A 23,414-nucleotide genomic window follows, 5' to 3' on the forward strand; every position below is an offset into this window, starting at 1 on the left:
ACTTTTTACCTTGATGACACTGACACTTTCATTGACATGAATACTTTCTTTTGAGGAATGCGCTATCCATTTAGTCCCTAGGATGTAATGCTCTGTTTTTGGCTTATTTGGAAGAGTCATGAATATTAATGTTGAGCTCTGCTCTGATTGGCTAGTTTCAGCAGCTCACAGAAGTTCAGTTGTTCAGCTAAGCAGCTCATGAGTCCTGACAGAACACAGACCGACTGAATGACACTTTAAGCAGAACATCTCAAATGGAGATTGCTAAAATGCAGCCTACTTGTTTATTGGTGTTTTCAGATCATCAGAGAGAGAGAGAGAGAGAGAGAGAGAGAGAGAGAGAGAGAGAGAGAGAGAGAGAGAGAGAGAGAGAGAGAGAGAGAGAGAGAGAGCATATGGTTGCCAGATTGTACATGTTTAGGTAAAACACCAGATAGTATACGTGTTCTTTTCACAGAAAAGCTTTGATTGGGGGATTTAAATTACTGAAATCTGGCAACCGCAAGCACGAACACTCGAACGCTCCTCTTTTCCCCTGACAAAACCAGTGCTTTTTGTTCAGGTTTTAATTGTTTAAACTACATTTGACTTTTTTCGTCAATGATATTGCATGTTTATATAACGTTAGTCACAATGTGGGCTACGCAGTGACTGTGATGTAATCTGAAATACAAGCATGCAAAAACATCCTAGGCCTACTTCAGATCTCAAAAATATAAATATATATAATTTTACTAAATGAATAGAAGCCTTGTGACTATTGTTTTAACTTATATGGTGGAGAAGGTGACGTTTGCTAGAAGGATCGAGTGAACGATCTGTAAGCAAATAACTGTAGTATGACATGCAGTACGTATCTACGGTTGTATTTTGTAATATCAAATAATATTACCCTTTGTCATTAGACACACTATTTAGTTTTGTACGGTACTTGGAGTTTCCTGTTGTTACTGTACTAGCATCTAGCGTTATCTAGACAATGCTGTCTCTCTAAGAAACTTTAAATTTAATCAGAAATAGTTTAAACAGCTACTCAATAAGTGGATAAATCACTACTTACTGCTTGCAGGAATACAGTTGGAATTGCCCCTTTCTCCAGGTTAAGATGGTGAGGGAATGATTTTGAATTAAATTGTTGCGGTATCCGATTATAATAAACTTTAACCATGACTGTTGACATTTTTTCATCTGTGGGAAAGGTAAGTCCTCACGTCTCCTGCACTGCCTGGAATTTGTGTCCACGATCTGCCATTTTCGCCATCCTCACGTGACGCTTGTTTATCTGCTGAACTGATGATTCGGCTCCGTCAGTTCCGCCTGACAATGAACATGTTCGGACATATGCAAATGTTGGGGTCGTACATATTAATGATCCCGGCAATTGTGTCACAGTTGGTGTTATGTTGAGATTATCCTATTTTTCTGTGGTGTTTTTCATGTACAAGATTTACATATGAAGGAGGAGGCAATGATGTTTGAGACTCACAGTATGTGATGTCCATGTACGGAACTCTCATTATTTTATATATTATATTTTATACTACTTATACAGTAGTGTGAAGCAGAGCAGGACAGAGTGTTGTAGAGCTGAGCAAGGCCGCTGGAGTGATTGTTGAGCAACACACGCCTGGTGAGCAGAGGGACTTTTATTATGACGGGACACAGTCGCCGGCGCCATTTCCGCTTTTCCGGTCATGATTATAAGGTAGAGCAGCTCTGTTTATCACATTAGATACATTTAAGTGTGTTTAAAATGATGTTATGACGTTACTCTGCGTTCGCTTGCTTGTTCACATTGCTAAGAGTAAAGCGCTTCTGCAGAATAAAAAGGGAAACCGAGGGTAACGCAGACATGACGCAATTGACAGGCGACTCCCTCAGACGTCCCAGCTCCTTGGTTAAAATAGCATTTTTCTCACAATTTAAAAATAGTTGGAAACATTTGGAAAATTGTAAAAACTCAACTGAACAAAATATATAACACTGCCTAGTGTTTTTTTGATGTTTTACTGCAAAAATACTACATAGTGCATCTTTAAGATGTTTTGTGAATACGGCCCCAGACCTGTCTATGGTTTAGGACCATATATAGAAGTGGCACAAGTCAGAATAGAAAAGATACAATTTCAAATTTGGTTTGTGCCGTTCAAACAAAAATATTGGGCCACTTTTTGTGACTGAGCAAAGTTTGAACATAGCCTTAGAGCCAGAGAGCACAGGCTATTTTTGAGAAATGACATTGCAGCACAGACACTTCATATTTAAGTGAGGTCTGAAAAGCCTGCACATTTCCCCCTGTGATATACTGGGGAGAGATGCGCCAGACGGGCTCCACAGTTTTGGATCCCAAAATTCAATCACCTAGAATCATTACATCTGAGCTGTCAGTGTACTGGCAGCCGTATTTGTAGGACGTCATTCTTTTGGCTCCAGGGGCACAGTGAGTAAATTATGAAGCTCGGATATTAAGAGAGGTTCCAACAACCCCCTCTGAGTTCCCATTCCACATACTTCATTCACACAGGACAGGACCCCACGGAAAGGATGAATTCTCTTAATTGCTCATGTTTTTCAAGAGACAAATATACTGCTGAAATATTTATTCTTCTGGGGAATCTGAGGCTTTGTTTACTTGCGACAATGTTCATTAAGACTGTATACAGCATTTTGGATACCCAAAATAGATTATGTTTATTCTCAAATTCATGTTGTGAAGGTTTTTGGCTCCACCAAGAGGACATTGTGATATTACTTTGAGTGCTCACACTTTATTACTCTGGTCAATATTTCTCGGGGTAGAGTTATTTTGGAATGTCAATTTCTGTACAGGAACTTAATATTTCAACCACTAATGCCCATTGAAAAATATATAAATATTGTTACATTATAGCTAGGCATGCTGTTTGTTACACGATACAGTTTGAGAGGGATATAGCTTTTTTTGAAACATAAAATACTATCTGCAGTTTAAAAAGGCCATCTTCTTTACCATACCTGAATTAAAATGTGTTAGAATATTTTTAGAAATATTCCATTAGTAAAAACGGGTTAAACAGAAAAAAAGTGAAACAAGAAAAACATTGACCATTGCTTTGGTCAACATACAAGATATTTTCATTATTTGATTGCAAAAAAGAAAAAAAAGAAGAAAAAAAATCAAAACATTCCAAATGCATGGATCTTGTTGACTCCTGTCTGTATATGATTGTATGTAATAGTGTTCGCTTGTTATCCACGAGCTATTAAAAAATGATTACTTATTAAACATTTTCAGGATGCAGATACAGAAATACAGAAAACACTTATATTGTGATATATTATTACAATTTAAAATAATTGGTTTCCATTTTATTATACTTTAAACGATCATTTATTTCTGTGATCAAAGCTGAATTTTCAGGATCATTCCTCCAGTCTTCAGTGTCACATGATCCTTCAGAAATCATTCTAATATAATTCATTTTGAAAGTTGGAAACAGTTCTGCTGCTTAATATTTTTTCATAACCTGTGAAACCTTTTTTTAAATTATTTTTATAAAACTTAAAATAATAAAAAAGCAGCAACTGTTTTTAAAAAAGAAATATTTTGTAACAATACACTAGCTACTGGGCAATAATTTGGGGTCAGTCTTTTTTGTGTGAAATAAATCAATAATTTTATTCAGCAAGGATGTTGTAAATTGATAGTAAAGGAGATTTATATCATTTGAAAATGTTTTTATTTTGAATAAATGCAGTTCTTTTGAACCTTTTATTCATCAACACTAAAAAATCAGAATATTAGAATGATTTCTGAAGGATCACGTGACACTGAAGACTAGAGTAACGATCCTGAAAATTCAGCTTTGCATCACAGAAATAAAATGATAATTTAAAGAATAATAAATTGAAAACCAAATAATTTAAATTGTAATATTACAATATTAAACAAAATGTCTGTATTTTTGATCAAATAAATGCAGGCTTGATGAGCAGAAGAAACTTCTTTCAAAAACATTACAAATAGTAATGTGTCCAAACTTTTGGCCTGTACTGTGTGTGTGTGTGTGTGTGTGTGTGTGTGTGTGTGTGTGTGTGTGTGTGTGTGTGTGTGTGTGTGTGTGTGTGTGTGTGTGTGTATATATATATATATATATATATATATATATATATATATATATATATATATATATATATATATATATATATATATATAATTTAACAAAGGAATTTTGTTTTTCTGTCAATATGGGGTGATGTGTGTACATTAATGAGAAAACAAATAACTTGAATGATTTTAGCAAATGGCTGCAGTATAACACCGTGAAAAATATAACGGGGTCTGAATACTTCCCGTACCCACTGTATATATACAAAAAAAAATAATAATCATACATTCAAATTAAAGTATGATTTGCAATCACAAAAAATGTATTCAATGCAATTAATTAGAGAATTACTTAAAAAAAAAAAAAACTTTTTAACCACCACTCAATAATTTGATTAATTTAGTCCATGTGCATTCATAGTGGTATATTAATTCGCATTTTCAGTGTTGAGTCATTTTTGAAGTCCATAAAAGTGCATATATCCATCATATAACTGCTCCACACGGCTCTGGGTTAATAAAGGCCTTCTGAAGTGTATCATATCTAATATAGCTGTCTGCCTCTGAACAATATTAGCAAAATTGACTGGTTTAAAGTTGGCATGAAACGGAAGATGCGATTTTTCTCCCCAGATGTGACGTGTAGTAAAATGGGTGGGACTTGATTTTGTTCACTGGGAACTGGGACTGGATGATTGTGGTTTGCTATGATCTCATTTGACAGCCAGGTTTTCCCGCCCTTGAACCGGTAAACACATAATTAGAGATGAGATGTTGCTGCACGAGGGTTGGAAAGTTATTAGGATGGCAGTGAATGGCAAAAAGGTGCATCCATCCATTATAAAACAATGGGTTTTTGTAAGAAAATGTTCCATAGTTAACAGCTTAAAAAAGTAAAATATTTAGCTTCTGGCAGACCGCCTTCTGTATTCAACTTAAGTAGTAACTGGCACGGCGATGACGTTTGACGTAGTGTAAGCATTTTGAACTGCGAGAGGCGTTACATTTTCTTCGTAAGTTAAATGCAGAAGGCGGCTTGAAGCTAGATATTTTACTTTAAAAAGTTTTAAATTATGGATATTTTTTCTACACAAACCTATTGTTTCGCCTCAAAAGGCATTTGAAACCCCCCTACAGCTGCATGTATTACTTTTATAATGGATGGATGCACTTTTTTTTGGTTTCACATTTTGGGGGGCCATTCACTGCCATTATATTGCTTGGATTAGCCAGGATATTTATTAATATAACTCAGAATGTATACGTCTGGCGTCAAGGTGAGTAAATAATGGGATACTTTTCATTTATGGGGGAACTATCCCTTTAAGTTAAGCTAAATGAAGATGGGAAATGTTTTGCCCCCTAATACATTATATTTTTCATTTCAAGTAATATTTTCTACATGTAAGTCTTCATTACATTTTTTTCTGTTTTAATGAAGTCTGTTATTTATAAATAGACACATCCTAAAACTGTTGAGACAGGGAAAGATGGTGTGCCTCAGAATATATTTGTTTGAGAGTACAGTAAGCTAGCTCAGAGCAAACATGTAATTTGACATGACGTGTCAAAAGACATCTCGATCACAGTGCCATAACATATTCAACTTCACACCAGTCACTCATGAATATTTCAATGACTCTCAGGTCCATCGGTCCAGGTGAAGATGAGGAGATACAAGCAATTCAGCGCTGGTCTGTCATACACGTTACATTAAAATACACCAATGATGAATCTGTGAGTGTGTGCGCGCATTCATCGGATCATCTTACACCCAGACTGCTGCAAGCGATCAATTTGACGTTTACAATATACGGTAGATATTGCATGAATTCTGCAGCTTTCTACTTTTAGCCACCCTGTGCATTCCATGAGCCAATTACTGATCACGACGCCCACCTTCAAAAATAATGACCAAGACATTACAATAGCCTAAGAAAGGTTTCTTTTGCCTTAGTAAATGCCGTTATTTTAAATTAAATTCTATGCTGTAGTGGTTATCTTCCAGATTGTGAGTTTTATTGAGAGGTTGAGAATCTGTAAAATGCACTGTCTAAAAAAACAGACCATGCGTGACTTCGTTTGAATGTGTAAAACATCCCATAAAATGAGCACAATCAACAAAACCTGGTATTAAATGTAGATTTTATTAATGAAAATTTGCCAAATATACACCCAATATCATCCAAGTAAATATTAAGTTCATATTTCAATATTCCAAAGTGGTAATTTGTTAAGAGAACGATTAGATCAGGGCTGGATAGACATTATATATCCCCAAAAACTACACACTAAACAGTTCATTGATCCATTTTGATTAGTTCTCTTTTCCATGAAGATTACCCATTACAACAACTTTATTTAATGCAAAATCACTATAAAAACAGTTCATTTCAGGGCAGAGCTATGATTCTACACAGGAAACCATGGCTGACATTTAGAATACATTATTCATTTGGAAACCATCTTAATGTAATGACATTTGAGTTGTAGTTTTTTATTTGCTGAATTCTGTCCTTCCGTATTAATCCCCAAGTTAAGCTTGATAAAAAGCTTAAGACAGGTTTTCAAAAATGGACGTACATTGTGACAATACTGAACCAGGCCCGTATATTTCAGCATATTAAACAGCAAGCGCAAAGACACCAAACAGATATCATATTCATCTTCCACTGACAGACTGGACTGCATGAGAAAATGAATGCCATGGAAGGATTCCTGCCGTTCTACCGAGAAAAAAAAGAGATCTAGCCAGTGTACAAACGTTTATGTGAGTGTTCAGACTTTATTTGTCCGTTTGTTGAGATTCAACAGTTTTATGCCCTTAGATAAGATTGATCAATCCATTCCACAGGGAAATATCCAGTCTCACCAAAGGCTCACTAAAGTGCTTTAAGCACCACCATACAGTAGTTACCAATCAGGTGCTATATACTATTATTAAACAAACAATCAGAAAAAGAAATCAAAAATGACAAATAAACTTTAGTAATAAGCAAAAGCGCAAATATACACATAGTATTTTCACCTTCAGTGCATAAGATAAAATGATTAATGGACATTAATTATTGAGCTATGAATGTACGACTATATAACAATGTATCTTTGTCCAGATAACCATAAAGGTAGAATGTAAACATGACATCAGTTCATTTATTTGTGAACAAACTTGTTTAGACCACTTGTAGCTCTTGAATTTTTGTGAGGTCTACTGAAAACATTTAAAAGTGCAGGAAGAGATTTCTGAGAAACACTTTTGAAAGTGGATTGGACGGAGCACCAAAACACACTTGCAGCCAATCAGCAGTAAGGGGGCGTGTACACTCTTGGTGTGGGGTGCCTGTGCTGCATAGCCTTTTTATGAATTTGGGGTTGGAGCTATCAAGATTGATTTTTTTGGATAGGGGCGTATATGTTTTTGGTTACTTCAAATATTAGCATCGTTTCTCAGAAATATTTTACTGCACCTTTAAAGACTTTCTTATTACACACCAGGAGCTGCAAATAGTATTATTTTTTTATAGGCACAAAAGGTAATTTTCAGCTTTGCCCAAAGAATTCGGGGCTATGCTATTCATGCATTTTTTGGGCTAGATTTACTAAACAGGGCAATTTAGCGTGAGAGAAAGCACGTAGCACAAAAAGAAAATAAAAAAAAAGAAAGAAAGTGGAACGTGGAAAGTCTATCTACTGATAGCACGCAAATAAAAATAAACAGACGCAGCCGGATCATTTCCATAATGGCCACCGCAATATACCAAGAGAAGCGCAACTTAGCGCCTGGTTTAAGACGTGCTTTTGGGGGCGCAAAAAAAATGGTGCAAATAGTAGTACACTGTGAAAGAAAAAAGAAAAGTGTACTGGTTAAACTAAAAAGGTTAGTTCACCCAAAAATTCTGTCATTATTTACTCAACCTCATGTCGTTCCAAACCTGTCAGATATTTTTGATTAAATTTGAGAGCTCTCTGACCCCTCCATAGACAGCAATTTAATTCAAACCTTCAAGGTCCAGAAACACATTGTTAAAATAGTCCATGTAAATCGATGCATGTGTGTGATGCTGACGCAGGAAGTGGTGCACAAAAAAAAGTATTCTCAACGCTTCATAAAATCAAGGTTGAACCACTGGAGTCACATGGGTGATTTTAATGTCTTTACTACCTTTCTGGGCCTTGTAAGTGTTCATTAAATTGCTGTCTATGCAAGGATAGAGAGCTCTCAGATTACATTTGTGTTCCAAAGATGAACGAAGGAAATGTTTGGGGTGAACTAACCCTTTGAAGTAAGTGTTCGGTGCTGCCTTAAAGGGATAGTTCACTTTAAAATGAAAATTCTGTCATCCTTTACTCACCCTCAAGTTGTTTCAAACCTGTATGAGTTTCTTTCTTCAGCTGAACACAAGGTAAGATATTTTGAAGAATGTCAGTAACCAAACAGTTAACTGGAGCCATTGACTTCTATAGTATTTTTTTTTTCATACTATGGAAGTCAATTGGTTCAACTGATTGGTTACTGACATTGTTCAAAAAATCTTCCCTTGTGTTCAGCTGAAGAAAGAAACTCATACAGGTTTGAAACAACCTGAGAGTGAGTAAAGGTTAAAGTGAACCTCCCTTTAATTATAAGTTTAGTCATCTTGAAAAGTGAAGTTGTACTAAGTGACTTGGATATTTGAGAACTTAAAATTGTAAGGCAGCACAAACACTTACTGTAAGGTTTTACACTGCAAATTGTTGAGCACAAATCTTAGTAAATCACCTTGCATGATTCATTTAAATACTCTCCTCCCATAAATGTTGCCCCTAAAAGGGAAACTCCTACAAATGCATATGCAATAAGGTCAGCCGCACAAATATCCACGCCTTTCCAGTGCTAATGTTTCACTGCGCATCTTTAGTAAATACTGACTGTAGTTTTTAAAGCCAAACGAAGGTTTGCACTGGCCCAAGCTGTTAGTAAATCTGGCCCTTTGTCTTTATGTGTACAAATGGAAAGTAAAAGTTTCCTATGTTGTGCCATTTTAAAGGTGCATGTGAACAAGAATGTTGAATTGTTTTTCGTACACTTGTTGCGCTATGTTATTGGAGCTGTGGTCTTTCAACATCCATCAACACAGAGCTAATAAAACATATTAAACAAATAACACAAATAACAAAAAAACAAAAGATCTATGTGAACTTAAAGAACCATTTCCAGATATCTTGAGCTAAACATTTTGAGATGTAAATGAATGATTGTTATACATGCAAGCATAAGGTATTAAAACATGCAACCGATAGGGTCCCCACAACACTGACCAACACATTTCCATGATGTTTTTTTCAGTCAAGGTCGAATACTCCAAATAAGTACATTTCTAGCCAATTTAGTGTTGTCGAAAGTACCAACTGCGCTACCAAAGCGGTAATGAAATGTTTCAAATGTGACGCTTTGACCGCTGTTGAGCAGAATTGTGCTCACACACTCATCAAATAAGTCTGTGAATGGCTACAACGATCAGCGCTTTACAAATAAGGTAGTAAATATACATCAATTATGCTTTTCACAGATACACACGGAGCGTTTGAATACAGGCGCCTATCAGCCTACCGGTCTGGTGGTCGACGCCTGCTCATGTCCTGCAACACTTCTATATGCTTTCAAACGCAGCCATGCGTTGATCATTGTAGCCAATCACAGGCACATTCGATGAGCGCGTGAGCACAATGACCAGTCAGCGGTTTACGATTACAGCTCAACAGGTCTCAAAGTGTCTTTTTTTTATTTCAGTTCCAACTTAGTATCTCAGTCAGTAATTTAGCTACACTAAGCCAATTATACTTTAAGCATAAAAACCCTTTTTTATGCCTGTAAATACAGTTTCTAAATTCTCTAATATTTGCAAGTTTTTTAATAACTGTGGGAACCCTAAATAAGCATTGGTTTATTTTATTCTTTTTTTAGTCTATGCTGCTAATTAGCAAACGGTATAAAAAAAAAACATTTAAATGGTTACTGACAAATCTATGAAAGCTTGTTGCCACCATGGAACAAAAAAAAGAGAATTGCGACTATCTCAGAATATAAAATCGCAATTGCAAGAAAAAGTCCGTATTGCAAAATATAAACTCGCAATTCTGACACTCGCAATTGCGCGTTTTCGCAATTTGGCAAGAAGTCCTCGCTGCAGCCTGAAGCACGATGACGTACTGGATCAGATCCAACGCGTACTGGACGCGCATGCGCGGGGGTTTCATTCACAATTGGATGACGTCATACACGCATGCGCAGTAGAGTTTTGGGGACATCATTGAATGCACAGGAGAGTTTTGCTGGATAGATAAATACTCAAACCGCTCGCGCAAAAATAATGATTAATAACATGCTCATCAGGACACACGTTTTGCATTTTCCCTTGAATGTGTAGGCTACTGGTATTTTAAGCTCTTTACAGATCGTGTTGCATTGTACCTTGAGGATTAAAATTACAGAGACAATTACTTGACTCATTTTTCCTTCCACTCAACAGCAAGTATAATCAGAATATAAAATTGTAACTGTTTTGCATGCATGTACAGCGAAACTATGTAATTTAGGCATCACATTTATGAAAAGATGATTTATTCATCAATAATTACTTAATACTATTTATCAGTACGACAAATACCCAGTTTAGAACATCATCTATATACAATAATGATCATACATGTCAAGACTAGCGCATACGCATTATAAATTAACCCAGAGATCGGAATGAATGACGTTGCCATAACGATCCACCATCCAGTACGTATTGGATCTGATCCAGCAACGTCATCGTGCTACAGGCTGCAGCGAGGGGTGTCTCCAATTTGGAGAAAAAAAAGTTAGATTTGGGAGATGTAAACGCAATTGTGAAAAAAAAAAAGCTAGAATTGTTAGAGAAAAAGTTGCAATTACCGTTATTTTTTTATTAAGTAGTGGAATAAAACTTCAAGCTTCAATACAACTTATATCATAAAAATGTTAAAATAAAAAATAATGAGATCAAACAACAAAAGAAAAGTAGTGAAACGTTAAAAACAAACAATTTTGAGGGTATTCTTGTTTTTTTCCTCTCAGATGAAATGGCTTTTTTATGACTAACTTCCTATCTCCTAACCCAAGGCGAGTTCCTATCACGTCCTATGCAGTCACCAAATAAATGTGTACAGACCTCCTAATGAAATACCCGCAAGTAAATCGGTTTGAAATCAGAGAAAAGACTGAATTATTAAACACAATTCAAGTTCACTTCATTGGTGGAAACTTTGGCATTCGACGTAGACAAACCACGTGGGCATACAATGAAAAAATAAATGATCTTCATTACGGTTATTGTTGTTTCAGTCATATTGCATCAGTAATCACAGAACATGCATACACTTAAAGGTTTAATTCTTTTCAAATCACGTTAAAAAAATTAGATAAAATTCACGATTCAACAGGTCTGAAACAGGCAGGGACATATTGGCAGCATATGCAAAAGAAACGTCAAATATTTCCCTCATATTTCCCTCTGAGTGAAAATATTTCACTCATCAAATTTCTATTTTCAATTACATTGATTTCAAAAATAAAAGGATAAAAAGAAAGAAATGGCTCTGGAAACAGGAACTAATGTAATATCTGAGGCATAATATGATGAGTGTTTCAACACTTGGAATTTCTTTTGTCGGGATAAATATACAAGCATTATAGATTCATTTACCTGAGTAAGAGTAAGATACGTTTGTACAAACTGTACAAAGCTTTTAAAAGACTAAAGCACACACATTAGACGAAGGATTACAAACATGTTACTCCACTGATGGTGTAGGTAGTGCAGATTAGACAGAGGCGAGTTGACGGACATGAAAGTGGCTACAAAATTCATACCTTCAGCAACAACAACCACTCCATCACTCCTCCAGAATCTGATGTAGGACCTTAAGTAGATTCTTCAGTCCGTAGATGTAACCCTGGTCGGGAACGTCGCTAGGGAAGACATGTGCAAAGTCGATCATCTTTACCTCCACGTCACTGACCGTTTCCTGTCCCGCTTCGCTCTCGGCCTCCTTCCTGTCATCTTCCAGTCTTGCCAGGCTGCGGTTGCCGTTGGGCTGCTGTGAAGAGCTCCACATGGCGTTGTCCTGTTTGGCTTGGTAGTGGCTCCGGACGCAGCCTTTCTTGTGCAGGGAGTACATGGTGGAGAGGCTCTGATCAATGTTGTTGTTCTGCTCGCAGGCTTCGGGTGTGATTGGGCTCTCTCGCAGGGTCTGAGAACCAAGGCTGGGCGCACAGACGCCCTCGTACACAAAGAGCAGAGAGCTTGCATAAAAGTGGAACCGACTCTGGCCCTCAAACCACTGAAGGATCTTCTGGACTTTGAGGATGCTGGCAGTGATGGCGTCTTTGCGGAGAATATCACCGTTGTAGAAGAACTTGGATAAACCTGCAGCGTGGAGAGAATCTTGTTTGTAACGGAATTACTCAAAACAACCAGTCAGTAAGAAAACAGTCACAGAAGATGTCTCATCTGCAGGCAATTCAAGACAAAACTCCACTGCTCATTCATAAAGCCTCACGACGTAAGAATTAAAATTATTATCATTATACTCACTCAAATGTACCATATTGTTTCAATCATGGAAAGATGTTAATAAAAACAGCTTGCAAAACATTTTTTGTTTGAATTGGAATCAAGTTATTCCAACTGATGTATCTGAAAATAGTTAACATGATGCTAAATAAAGTGACTGGGTTGATGTGTGTTTGTCACAAGCTCCAAATCACTCCAAAAATGTCATCTTTTGACTTGTGCCCACTGCCAAAATATACAGAGGTTCCCTGCTGTTGTCGCATGCTAACTTTTCTTTGTTTCAAAAAGCAGACTTAATATTTATCTATTCCCAATGGACCATATGCACAGAACATTCTTAAGAACTTCCAAAGTGATATAAGCCAGCTGAAAAATGTCAGTATCATTAAATGTCCCGAGGTAGCTTTAACAACACCAATGCTGTAATGGTTCATAATAATAATAATAATAATAAAAAAACTATACTTTAATAGTCAGGCTCATTTAGTTCATTCAAACGTATAACAACAAACACTCATCCCTCAGTGTTCCTCATCAGCTAAATTAAATTCGACCATCAGTTCACACTTTCCTTTAAGTTCTTGTTAGATTAACTGAAGAAAACTGCAGTTTTTATAACTGTGCAGAAATCCAAGAGCTTTCGATGCACTGAATGATAGTCATTATTGTCTTTTTTATTTCTAAATAAGTGTTTTCTATTAAATGTTGGATTTCCTATACGTCCTGAACAAATGGGAACGGTCTCAGAAGGATGAACAAATAATGTAAATTGGTAATCACATAAAAAAAAAAAAAAAAAAAAAAAAAAATTATGTCTATTTTAATGACATTAATAGACTGCAAGACTGGATGCCAGCCAAACTTAGCCCCACCCACAAAATTTAAGGTCGGTAAATTTTGGTCTGGACTTGATACGTTGTGGACCAACTATGCTCAAACCAGAGCTGTTTCAGGGCAGGCTTTATACAATGATGATGGACATATGATAAACCGTGACGGAATCATCCATGTCACCAAAGAGCGCTTGGGTCTTGTCGAGTTCTAATCCTAAACGGAGAACTTGTTCGTATATGCATTCACCTTTACCATCCCTCTCAAAAATGATTTTAAGTACTCTGTGTATCCTTAAATTCTTTTTACAACTCCGGCAAAGATCGTTTACACTCATCTTCTTCCAGCGTGCGTGCAGTTGAGTTCTGTTGACAACTATGCATCGCTCAACATATGTCTTACTCCGTTGCTCTGATTGGCTGTAGGTCTATCCAATTGAGGTCTTTCCTGGTTCGGTTGAAACACGCCCCATAATCACAGCCCAATGGAGCAGTATCAGACTGAGCGTGACGACGTCAGGCTAGTAGATGGTGGGAGAGGAGCATTTATTGGCCCATATTAGCCATTTTTTCTGTAATATGTTATCACTCAGTTTTGCTTTTGAATAAATATATATGAAACAAAACTTTAAAAAAAAAATCACTTTATTTAAAAATAAATGTCAAAGTGAAGTATCAAGTTCTGAGAAAAGTTTCATGAAAACTAACTTTTCTTGCGAAAGGATTAAACTGAAAGCAGCACCGTGCTCTCCCTTCATAAATCACAGAAGTTGTCAGTCAGTGCAGTGCAAGCTCTCTGATTTCGGCACAGTTATAAAAACTCCAGCTTTGTTCAATTCATCTAACTAAAGTGCAAAATAAATCTTTGCTTTAGTGTGGTGGCACCTTTTTTTCCCACACAAAAATATGAAAACTGATGGTCGAATTAAATTTAGCTGATGAGGAACACAGAGATGCATCTTTTTTATGTTGTTTTATGTTTGAATAACTAAATTAATGCTAGGTCGGACTACTTAAGTGACTGTATTGTGATTAAACTAAGCATTACATTCTTGATGTTGTTAAACCTACCTCGTTGAAAATTCTGACACTCCAACAACTGACATTTCACCGGAAGTGTCTCAGCTGGCTTATATTGTTGCAGAAGTTCTTAGGAATGTTCCGTGCATATGGTCAATTAGGAGACGGCGAGCATGTGAAGCTTTGTGCAACGAAGCTTATATAAGTCAAGCAGTAAAAACGCCCTTCCCGCACTCAAAACAAGGCATCTGCAGATGCGAGTCCAAAGCAAGCACTGGTGGGACAATGTTGTCGTGCACCACTTCACAGACGATGAGTGGAAGGAGAAATTTAGATTGGCAAGACAGTCATTTATAACACTATATTCAACAATAACAACAGCGCATTCTGTGCGCCATTATGCTATTTGTAGATCATTGGATTAAATACAGAAACTGGTAAGTTCTTCACATGTTCAATCAACTGTTTACATGTCCTATTAAATGGATAACAAAGGGTTAATTTTGTTACCGAAATCAGATGGAAAAAATTACGACAAGGTCAATAAGATGATACTAAAATGCATCAAAAAAGTAAACAATTATCACAAAAAAAATTTTTTTTGATGATTTTTCAAACTGCTTTCCACGCCACCACTACTTGCTGTCATTTTTGTGGTTGTCAAATGTCAAGAGTTTATACCGTGACTGGGAGGGGACATGTTCTGTTCAGTTAGTCTTGTTGAGGTCACAACATATGTTCCCATGAGTTTATATGTCGAGGTCATTAATATTAATAGATATTGATTTGTGGGGACGTCTTAACACGTGGGGATGTGACAAGTCGTGGCTATGAGATCATTTTGTCAAGGGAACATTATTGCTGCATCCTAATTCACCTACTTATTCTACGTCCTAAAAGTATGAAATGTTTTGCTGAAGAAAAAGTACTTATTTTGAGAGTGTAGCAGGAGACATACTACTTAGTCATTTTTAATGGACTCTGTCGCTTAGTTACGTGCATCCAGTCACCGTTTAAACTGCCCTTTCAATCATTTTTTTAAAGCAGACTCTCCTCGTGTGTTTGCAGTTTAAATATAATGACGCATTTAATAGTTAAAGGGATAGTTCACTTTAAAATTAAAATGTTGTCATTCTTTACTCACCCTGAGGTTGTTTCAAACCTGTAATCTGAAGAATGTCAGTAACCAAACAGTTAACTGGAGCCATTGACTTCTATAGTATGAAAAAAAAAAATGCTATGGCAGTCAATGGCTTCAGTTAACTGTTTGGTTACTGACATTCTTCAAAATAACTTCCATTGTGTTCAGCTGAAGAAAGAAACTCATACAGGTTTGAAACAACTTGAGGGTGAGTAAAGGATGACAATTTTCATTTTAAAGTGAACTATCCCTTTAAAGGCCAAACGTATCATTACAAAAGTTCCGGTGAAATATAATGTGGAAAGCACTGAATAAATATCTTTTTGTCATGTTTAAATAAAAGGGTTTGAGTGATCAATTATCAGTATTTCACCTCTCTACTTAACCATCAGACTCGCACATCCGTCATGTTTGTAGTTTAAAACTTTGTATCCGCGTTTGTAGTTCTAATCGAATCCTCGTCCAACTCACAATGGGTGGTGGGAAATGTCAGCCGTTAGAGTGCGCATCGATCTGCACTTCGAATTCTGTGACCGGAAATAGTAAACCATCTGGGTCTCTTTGGAATACTCTTTTCAACATACTATGATTTGGGACATACTAATTCAATTTTTGAATTCTATTTAGTATGGCGAGTAGGGATGCAACAATACAGTTAGTCCACGGTTTAATACATACCTCGGTTTTTAACCAAGGTTTTCGGTTCGTTTTTTGCTTCTTTTTTATTCTATTCTTAGCAACAGGAACAAAGTTATTAGTAATACTCTTTCTTTATTTAACGACATCCATTTCTCGTCCACGAGTTAAAAAGATAAACAACTTGTGCGAGCGACCACAGCAATCTGGAATTATCAGAAATGAATAGGACTACAATAATATTTATTTTTAATTAAGAAAAAGCGTAGAATTAAGAATTGTTATATTAACATATTGCCTATTATAAGGCCTATTGTATTGTGCATGATGGTGTGTATAGACAGCAAGCATTCGAATGAAGTTTATCAATAAATGCTAAAAGAATATACCTTAAAGTCATTTTTAACTGTATCACATCTAACAGTGTTTTATTATGTAATATTTTTCCAATTATAATTCTCGTCATTATTAGGTTACGCTTGTTATTGGTTACTTTTTTATTGTTATTGTTATGCGTGTTAAAATATATAATTCATAAATTACTGTAAATGCCTGATCATGCCAGTAAAGTTTTGACCATGACTATTTCTGTAGAATACACCAGTAGCCTGTAGTGACGATAAATGAGCATCAGTTTTCATTTGTAGCCCTTGACAGAATTCAAATGTAGTTCAAATAAGTAGATTATTAATAGGCTAGTAAAAAGAATATTAAGCTGCAATATATATATTCATCTCATCTCAGAGTCTTTTATTATATATACATATATACACACACACACACACATATACATATATATATATATATATATATATATTAGAGGTGTAACGGTTCACAAAATTCACGGTTCGGTTCGATACGATACACTGGTGTCACAGTTCGGTTCGGTACGGTTTGGTATGTTTTAGATACAGCAAAAAGAAAAAATTGGCAGATAAATTACCTTTTTTATTATTTTTTTATTAAAACTAATAAAGTATGATTTTTTTTTTTACATTGAACAATGATGGAGCTATACTTTACCCATCTTAGTTACAGGAATAAGACATTAGCTCTTTACATTAGCGTGTGCAGTGCGTGTTGTGTTGCGTGTGCGTTGCAGGAGCCCCACACCCTGTAGTGCTTTACATATGCTGCGTTTGCAGTCCGCAACTGATCCGCTGTTGCACACCACAAACACAGCATTGATTCATTATTTTTTATTTAAAATCCAAAAGTTTTTACTGAACATGCCTCGTCAGAATTCCAAATATCTCTGTTTACTCTTTAATAGAAGTAAGGTTACGTAGCCTACTACATTTAAACAACATTTTATTAAATTCATTTATTCATATTTAGGCTATATACTTTAGATTTAGCTCACACAAGTGGCAAAACATTAAAACATAGTTTATAGCCTTAAATCACAAACATTTTAAATTAGAAACTTACAATAGTCTATTCAAAAACAGCCGACTCTCGTCTTTTCTTTCGTTTTTAAACCCTTTTAAAAGAAATCCTGCAGGTCAAAAAGAACTTTGCTTTTCACCTCCAAGAAAGTACGAGTGCTATCCATTATGGCACTTTTTTTTTTAACCTAAATGCCAGGTAAGGTGTCGTTTTGTTGCTTTACTTGAGAAAAAAAAGCGTGTTGACTTTGAAACAAGAGTATATTTTAAATGAGATGCATCTGTGGTGAAATTACTAGATTTTCGCGTCAGTACATGTTTATTTTAATGCGAACAATGTTCTACCACTTTAATGCAGCAACGCAGCGCAGCAAAAAATAGACTCGGTACGAAAACGATCCGTGCACTGCTGCAGACGCAACGCTCCTGGAACGGACTGACGGACCGCATCCGCGTGCAGTGTGAAAGCTGTAATCCGTTAACATGGGTACGGAAAAAAATACGCACCGCACACGCACTGCAGACGGAGTAGGTGTGAAACAGGCGTATGGTCTCATATCCGCGATTCACACACTTTTTTATTTTCCAAATCTAATTAATTAGTCCAAGAACCGTTCGGTACATAATGCGTACCGCGTACCGAACCGAAAGCCTCGTACCGAACGGTTCAATACGAATACGCGTATCGTTACAATATATATATATATATATATATATATATATATATATATATATATATATATATATATATATATATATATATATATATATATATATATATATATATATATATATATATATATATATTTAAAAAAAATACTACACATACACACACACACAGTAGATAGATAATGTTAATAATAAATGTTTTCTTGTAGTTCAATATTTTATGTTCTTACATATTATTTGATCATTTATTGATAATAAACTTAATTTGAATGCTTGCTTTCTATAGGCACCATTGCGCAAAATACAATTTATGTTAATATAGGCTACAAATCATTTCTTAATTCCATGTTCTTTCTTAATTCAAAATAAATTTTATTTTAGGCCTATTAATTTCTGGAAATTCTATGTTGCTATGGTCACACAGGTTGTTTACGCAATTAACTTGTGGCCATGAGAAATAAATGTCGTCCCCTCAGAATATGAAGTAGTGGCCACAAGAAAAATATAATTTCCTCGACATATGATCTTGAAGCCAGGATTTACATCGTGTGGCCACGATTTAACGATGTCGTTACATCGACAAAAAAATCTTGTGGCCATGACTTCTAATCACATCCTCACAAATGAATATCTCGTGGCCATGAGATATCACATTACCACTGGTTAATATGTCATGGCCACGACACAACTTAGTGAACCGAACATGTCCCCTCCCAGTCACTGTATGTTTAAATCTCTCAGAGCTTTTCTATTAAAAGGATACAGGAGCATTTTTCTGAATATATGCACTTTATTACATACTCATTATATTCTTCCTAAAGATGTTGTCTTTATTATTTTATGTATGTTTGAATAACTTAGTCCCACTTTATATTAGGTGTCTTTAACTACTATGTACTTGTGTCAGAGAAAGTTAGGTCGAATGTACTCATTGTGTTCATGTTGCATTGCAAAACACTTTTGCTGGGATACGGGTAACAGGTTTCATGGTATGGTTAGGTTCAATGGTGGGTTGAAGGTTAAAGGAAAGGTCAAGTTGTAATACATGGAGATATTTTTTTAAATACAAGTACAAGGTAAAAACGTTCATGTACACAATAAATGCATTGTATCAAGTAATATAAAGTAGGACAATAAATTTGTCATGTAAACAAGTTATTACAGCCACATTTAAAAATGAATCAACATTAAAAAGTTGACATAAAAACAGTATGCGAGTGTTGATTATTAAATCAATTTGATCGATAAAATATTGAATAAGGTTTATTTTCAGTTTCAGCTAAATGAAAACTTTAGTTTCAGTGTTTGGGTAAAGTTTATTTTGGTGGATCACTGCTAGTGTTCATTACAAAACATAGTTATACTGGTAAAAATGTGAACATAATATTTAGCCTTGTACTCATGTAGTTGCAAACAGCATGGCAAGCTTGATTATTTAACTAGATTTCGTAATGTACTTTACATTTACATTGCATTATACATTAATGCATTCCTGCTTTTATCCAAAGCGACTTCCATTGCATTCAAGGTACACATTTTGAATATGTTCAAGCATTCCCTGGGAATCATGCTGCACTATTTGAGCCACAGGACTACTTCTTGCATTACACATTTTTATCATCCATTTGGCAACGATTGCTAAAGCACAAGGTAAATGTCTGGTTATGCGCCATTTGAAAAACAAATTGCACTCCGCTTGTCAAGGCTTTTCAAGGTGGTGTCTTTAAGAGTAAATTAAACTTTTCATCATGCTTCAACAGAAACGTATGTGATATTGCTATGGCATAAACATGATGCTTTGACCCTGAGGTTGATCTTACCTTCCTTGATCGTGTCCTTCACGAGACCTCTTCCATAATGCTGGTCATAGGTGTCAAAGCTGTCTGAAGCAACTTTATACACCTAAAAGACAAAGAGACTGGAGGTAAATATGAATAGTCCCTTCATAGGTCTTGCTCTCCCTCTAGAGGACATGTGAGGACATTACATTGACTCCTACTGACTCACACTGACGTACTGATTGAATAAGCTCCAGTGAGGAAATTAAATCAGAAGTTGAACTTCTGGAAGGGTGATGATGGAGCCAATGTTATATCGTACTGTGTAATTTGGGGTTATTTTGAGAGGGGCATTAAGTTGCTTTCTATATCATCCAAATCAACAGCACAATTATGAGTAATGGTTCTGTTTGCTTGTGGTTATGTAGATCGGCTCTTTTCATCCATCTGTTTTTCCATACGGGCTGGCAGAGAGCTGAACCCCTGGGACGGATTGAGACTGAAAATTTACATACCGTCTGCTCCACATCAATATTTCACCAAGAAACTGGACATCAGTACCCTTTCTATGCATAATTTTAGACAAACCACCCCCCCCCCCCCCCACACACACACACGTTTAAAAATGTAAACATAGTAAAGGTCAACCAATATTTTTCCTTAAACTATTGGATTGATTTTTCTTAAGCTGCCCTTTAAGCCAGGGGAAATGAAAGGGGTAAAACAAAGACAACAAATTATATTTCAGAATGCACAAATTTTTTAAGTAATTTAAATATGACTGTCATGTCAAGTTCAATCAATGCACATTTCAAATAAATAAGAACAAACACAGTGAACTCATTGCCATGTTCAAGAATCCAGTTTGAGAGTTGTGAGACGTGGTGCGTTATCCTGCTGGAAGTAGCCATTAGAAGATGGGTATGACATGGTAATGCAGATGGAAATGGTCAGCATCAATTGGTACTAAGGGGCACAAAGTGTGCCAAGAAAATATTCCACACCATTACAGTACCTGCACCAGCTTGAACCACTGATACAAGACAGCATGGTTGTTTACGTCAAATTCTGACCCTACAGTCTGAATGTTACAGCAGAAATTGAGGCAACGTTTTTTTCCAATCCTCTATTGTCCGATTTTGGTGAGCCCTTGTGAATTGTAGCCTCAGTTTCCTGTTCTTAGCTGAAAGGAGTGGCACTGGTATGGCTTCTGCTGCTGTAATTCATCTGCTTCAGGGCTGGACGAGTTTTACATTCAGATATACTCTTCTGCAGACCTTGTTTGTAACGAGTGGTTATTCCAGTTACTGTTGCCTTTCTATCCGCTGAAGCTGAACCAGTCTGGCCATTTTCCTCTAACCTCTGGCATCAACAAGGCATTTTCACCCACAAAACTGCCACTCACTGGATATTTTCTCTTTTTCAGGCCATTCTCTGTAAACCATAGAGATGGTTATGCATGAGAATCAAATGAGATCAGAAGTTTCTGAAATACTCAGACCAGCCCATCTGGCACCAACAACTAATGCCAAATTCAAAGTCACCCGAATCACCTTTCTTCCCCATTCTACTGATGCTCAGTTTGAACTTCAGCAGATCGTCTTCACCATGTCCCCATGGCTAAATGCATTAAATTGCTGACACTTGATTGGCTGATTAGTTTCAGTGAATTCTGGGACAAATGGGTTCCTGGGACAAATTGTTCTGGCTAATTTTGGTGTAAATGCAGATTTACATCTAGATAAATTTGCTTTGATACAAAACTGTAGAAAATCTACTCTGACATTTATTATATTATAACAAGAAATAACTAATTAATTGTATACCACAGGCATTTATTGTAAAGACTATTTATTTGGTGACAAGGCAATGATGCTTACCTTGCTTTTGCATGCATATGAACATTTCACACTGCATGTTTAAAGCCATGGCCAAATCAAGAAAGGCAGTGCATATTAATTCTTTTCTCAGACTACATTTCCTCTAAAATAATTAAAATAGACACGTTTGCATAAGTGAAGGGGTGGTGAGTAAACCTCATCCATCATAACTGATGATAAAGAGTTTCGAGGTCTCCACCCATGTTTCTCAAGAGAGAAGCGAAAGACCCTGAGGATGCTGGGAGAGGCCACAGTGTGATAAGCTCATCCTGTCTGATGGCACAGATAACCAAATATAACCCCCTCTCTCTCACACACACACAGACAAACAGACACATACACACAGACCTATATTATCATTTCATAATAAGCTAATGATGTTTGCTAACACCAATCTATATTGTAAAGCATTTTAAAGATACACACTACTGGTCAAAAGATTGAAATTATTATAAGATTTTTCAATGTCTCTCAGACTCATTAAGGCTGCATTTATTTAATCATAATTACAGAAAAACTGTAATTTCTTTCAATTTGTGTAAACACTTACATTTTATCATGATTCTTTGATGAACAAAGTTCAAAAGAACAGCCTTTATTTTAAATGGAAATGCATATTATATATATATATAGTTTGAAATTAACTTTCACTTATTCAACCAATTTGCCTACGACATTTTTAAGCCAAATACATATATATACATACATATACACATACATATACATACATACATACATACATACATACATACACACACATACATAGACACACATACATACACACACACACACACAAACACACTTATATAAATTCTAGTTTTAAAACATCAAACATCAGTTTTTAATATTTTTTATATTGTAATAATTTCAGTTATTCTCCAAATTAATGTAGAAACGACAAAGACAGTATATTTTTTATTTTGCCATTATCACTGATACTGATGTCTCTTTTTTTTTATTAATGATTAGACATTCAACATTACAGTATAATTGAAAGCTATATACATTTCAACATTTATTAGGCTTAAAAATGACTTAATTTAAGTGAACCCATTATACATGTCCTATTTACATGTGGCATTCATACAGGTAAGAAATATACAGACACTGAATAAAAAGTTATCAAACAGTCTGCACTGCATCAATAATAAATTATTATTTATTATATATATGATATAGATTAATCCTTAATAAAAAAACAATTTTCTCTGTTACTTTTGTTCTTTGATTGACATTTATCCCAGACATCGCATCAAATTTATTGACTGCTATGACAATAAGATCTGCCACTGCCAAACATAACATGGATCTGAAGCGCTGTTACGCGACTCTCATTCTCAGTTTGTTCTCAAAGATTCTCAAAGAACTCGATTCTGTATTATTATATATATATATATATATATATA

General features: G+C 35.7%; 1 protein-coding gene across 2 annotated transcripts in view; it reads right to left on the reverse strand.

The window, feature by feature from the left end:
* Positions 1–11,316: 11,316 nt before the first annotated feature.
* The window catches only part of ipmkb (inositol polyphosphate multikinase b), a 29,998-nt gene continuing 17,900 nt past the window's right edge, over positions 11,317–23,414 (reverse strand). For both annotated transcript variants that reach the window (XM_067429242.1, XM_067429243.1), the window contains exons 5-6: positions 20,171–20,252; positions 11,317–12,519 (exon numbers count right to left, since the gene is read on the reverse strand). In XM_067429242.1, coding sequence (XP_067285343.1) covers positions 11,987–12,519; positions 20,171–20,252 — 615 coding nt within the window. In that variant the 3' untranslated portion in view covers positions 11,317–11,986. The remainder of the gene's footprint in view (positions 12,520–20,170; positions 20,253–23,414) is intronic.

This window comes from Pseudorasbora parva, chromosome 21 (genome assembly GCF_024679245.1).
Source record: "Pseudorasbora parva isolate DD20220531a chromosome 21, ASM2467924v1, whole genome shotgun sequence".
Lineage (NCBI taxonomy): Eukaryota > Metazoa > Chordata > Actinopteri > Cypriniformes > Gobionidae > Pseudorasbora > Pseudorasbora parva.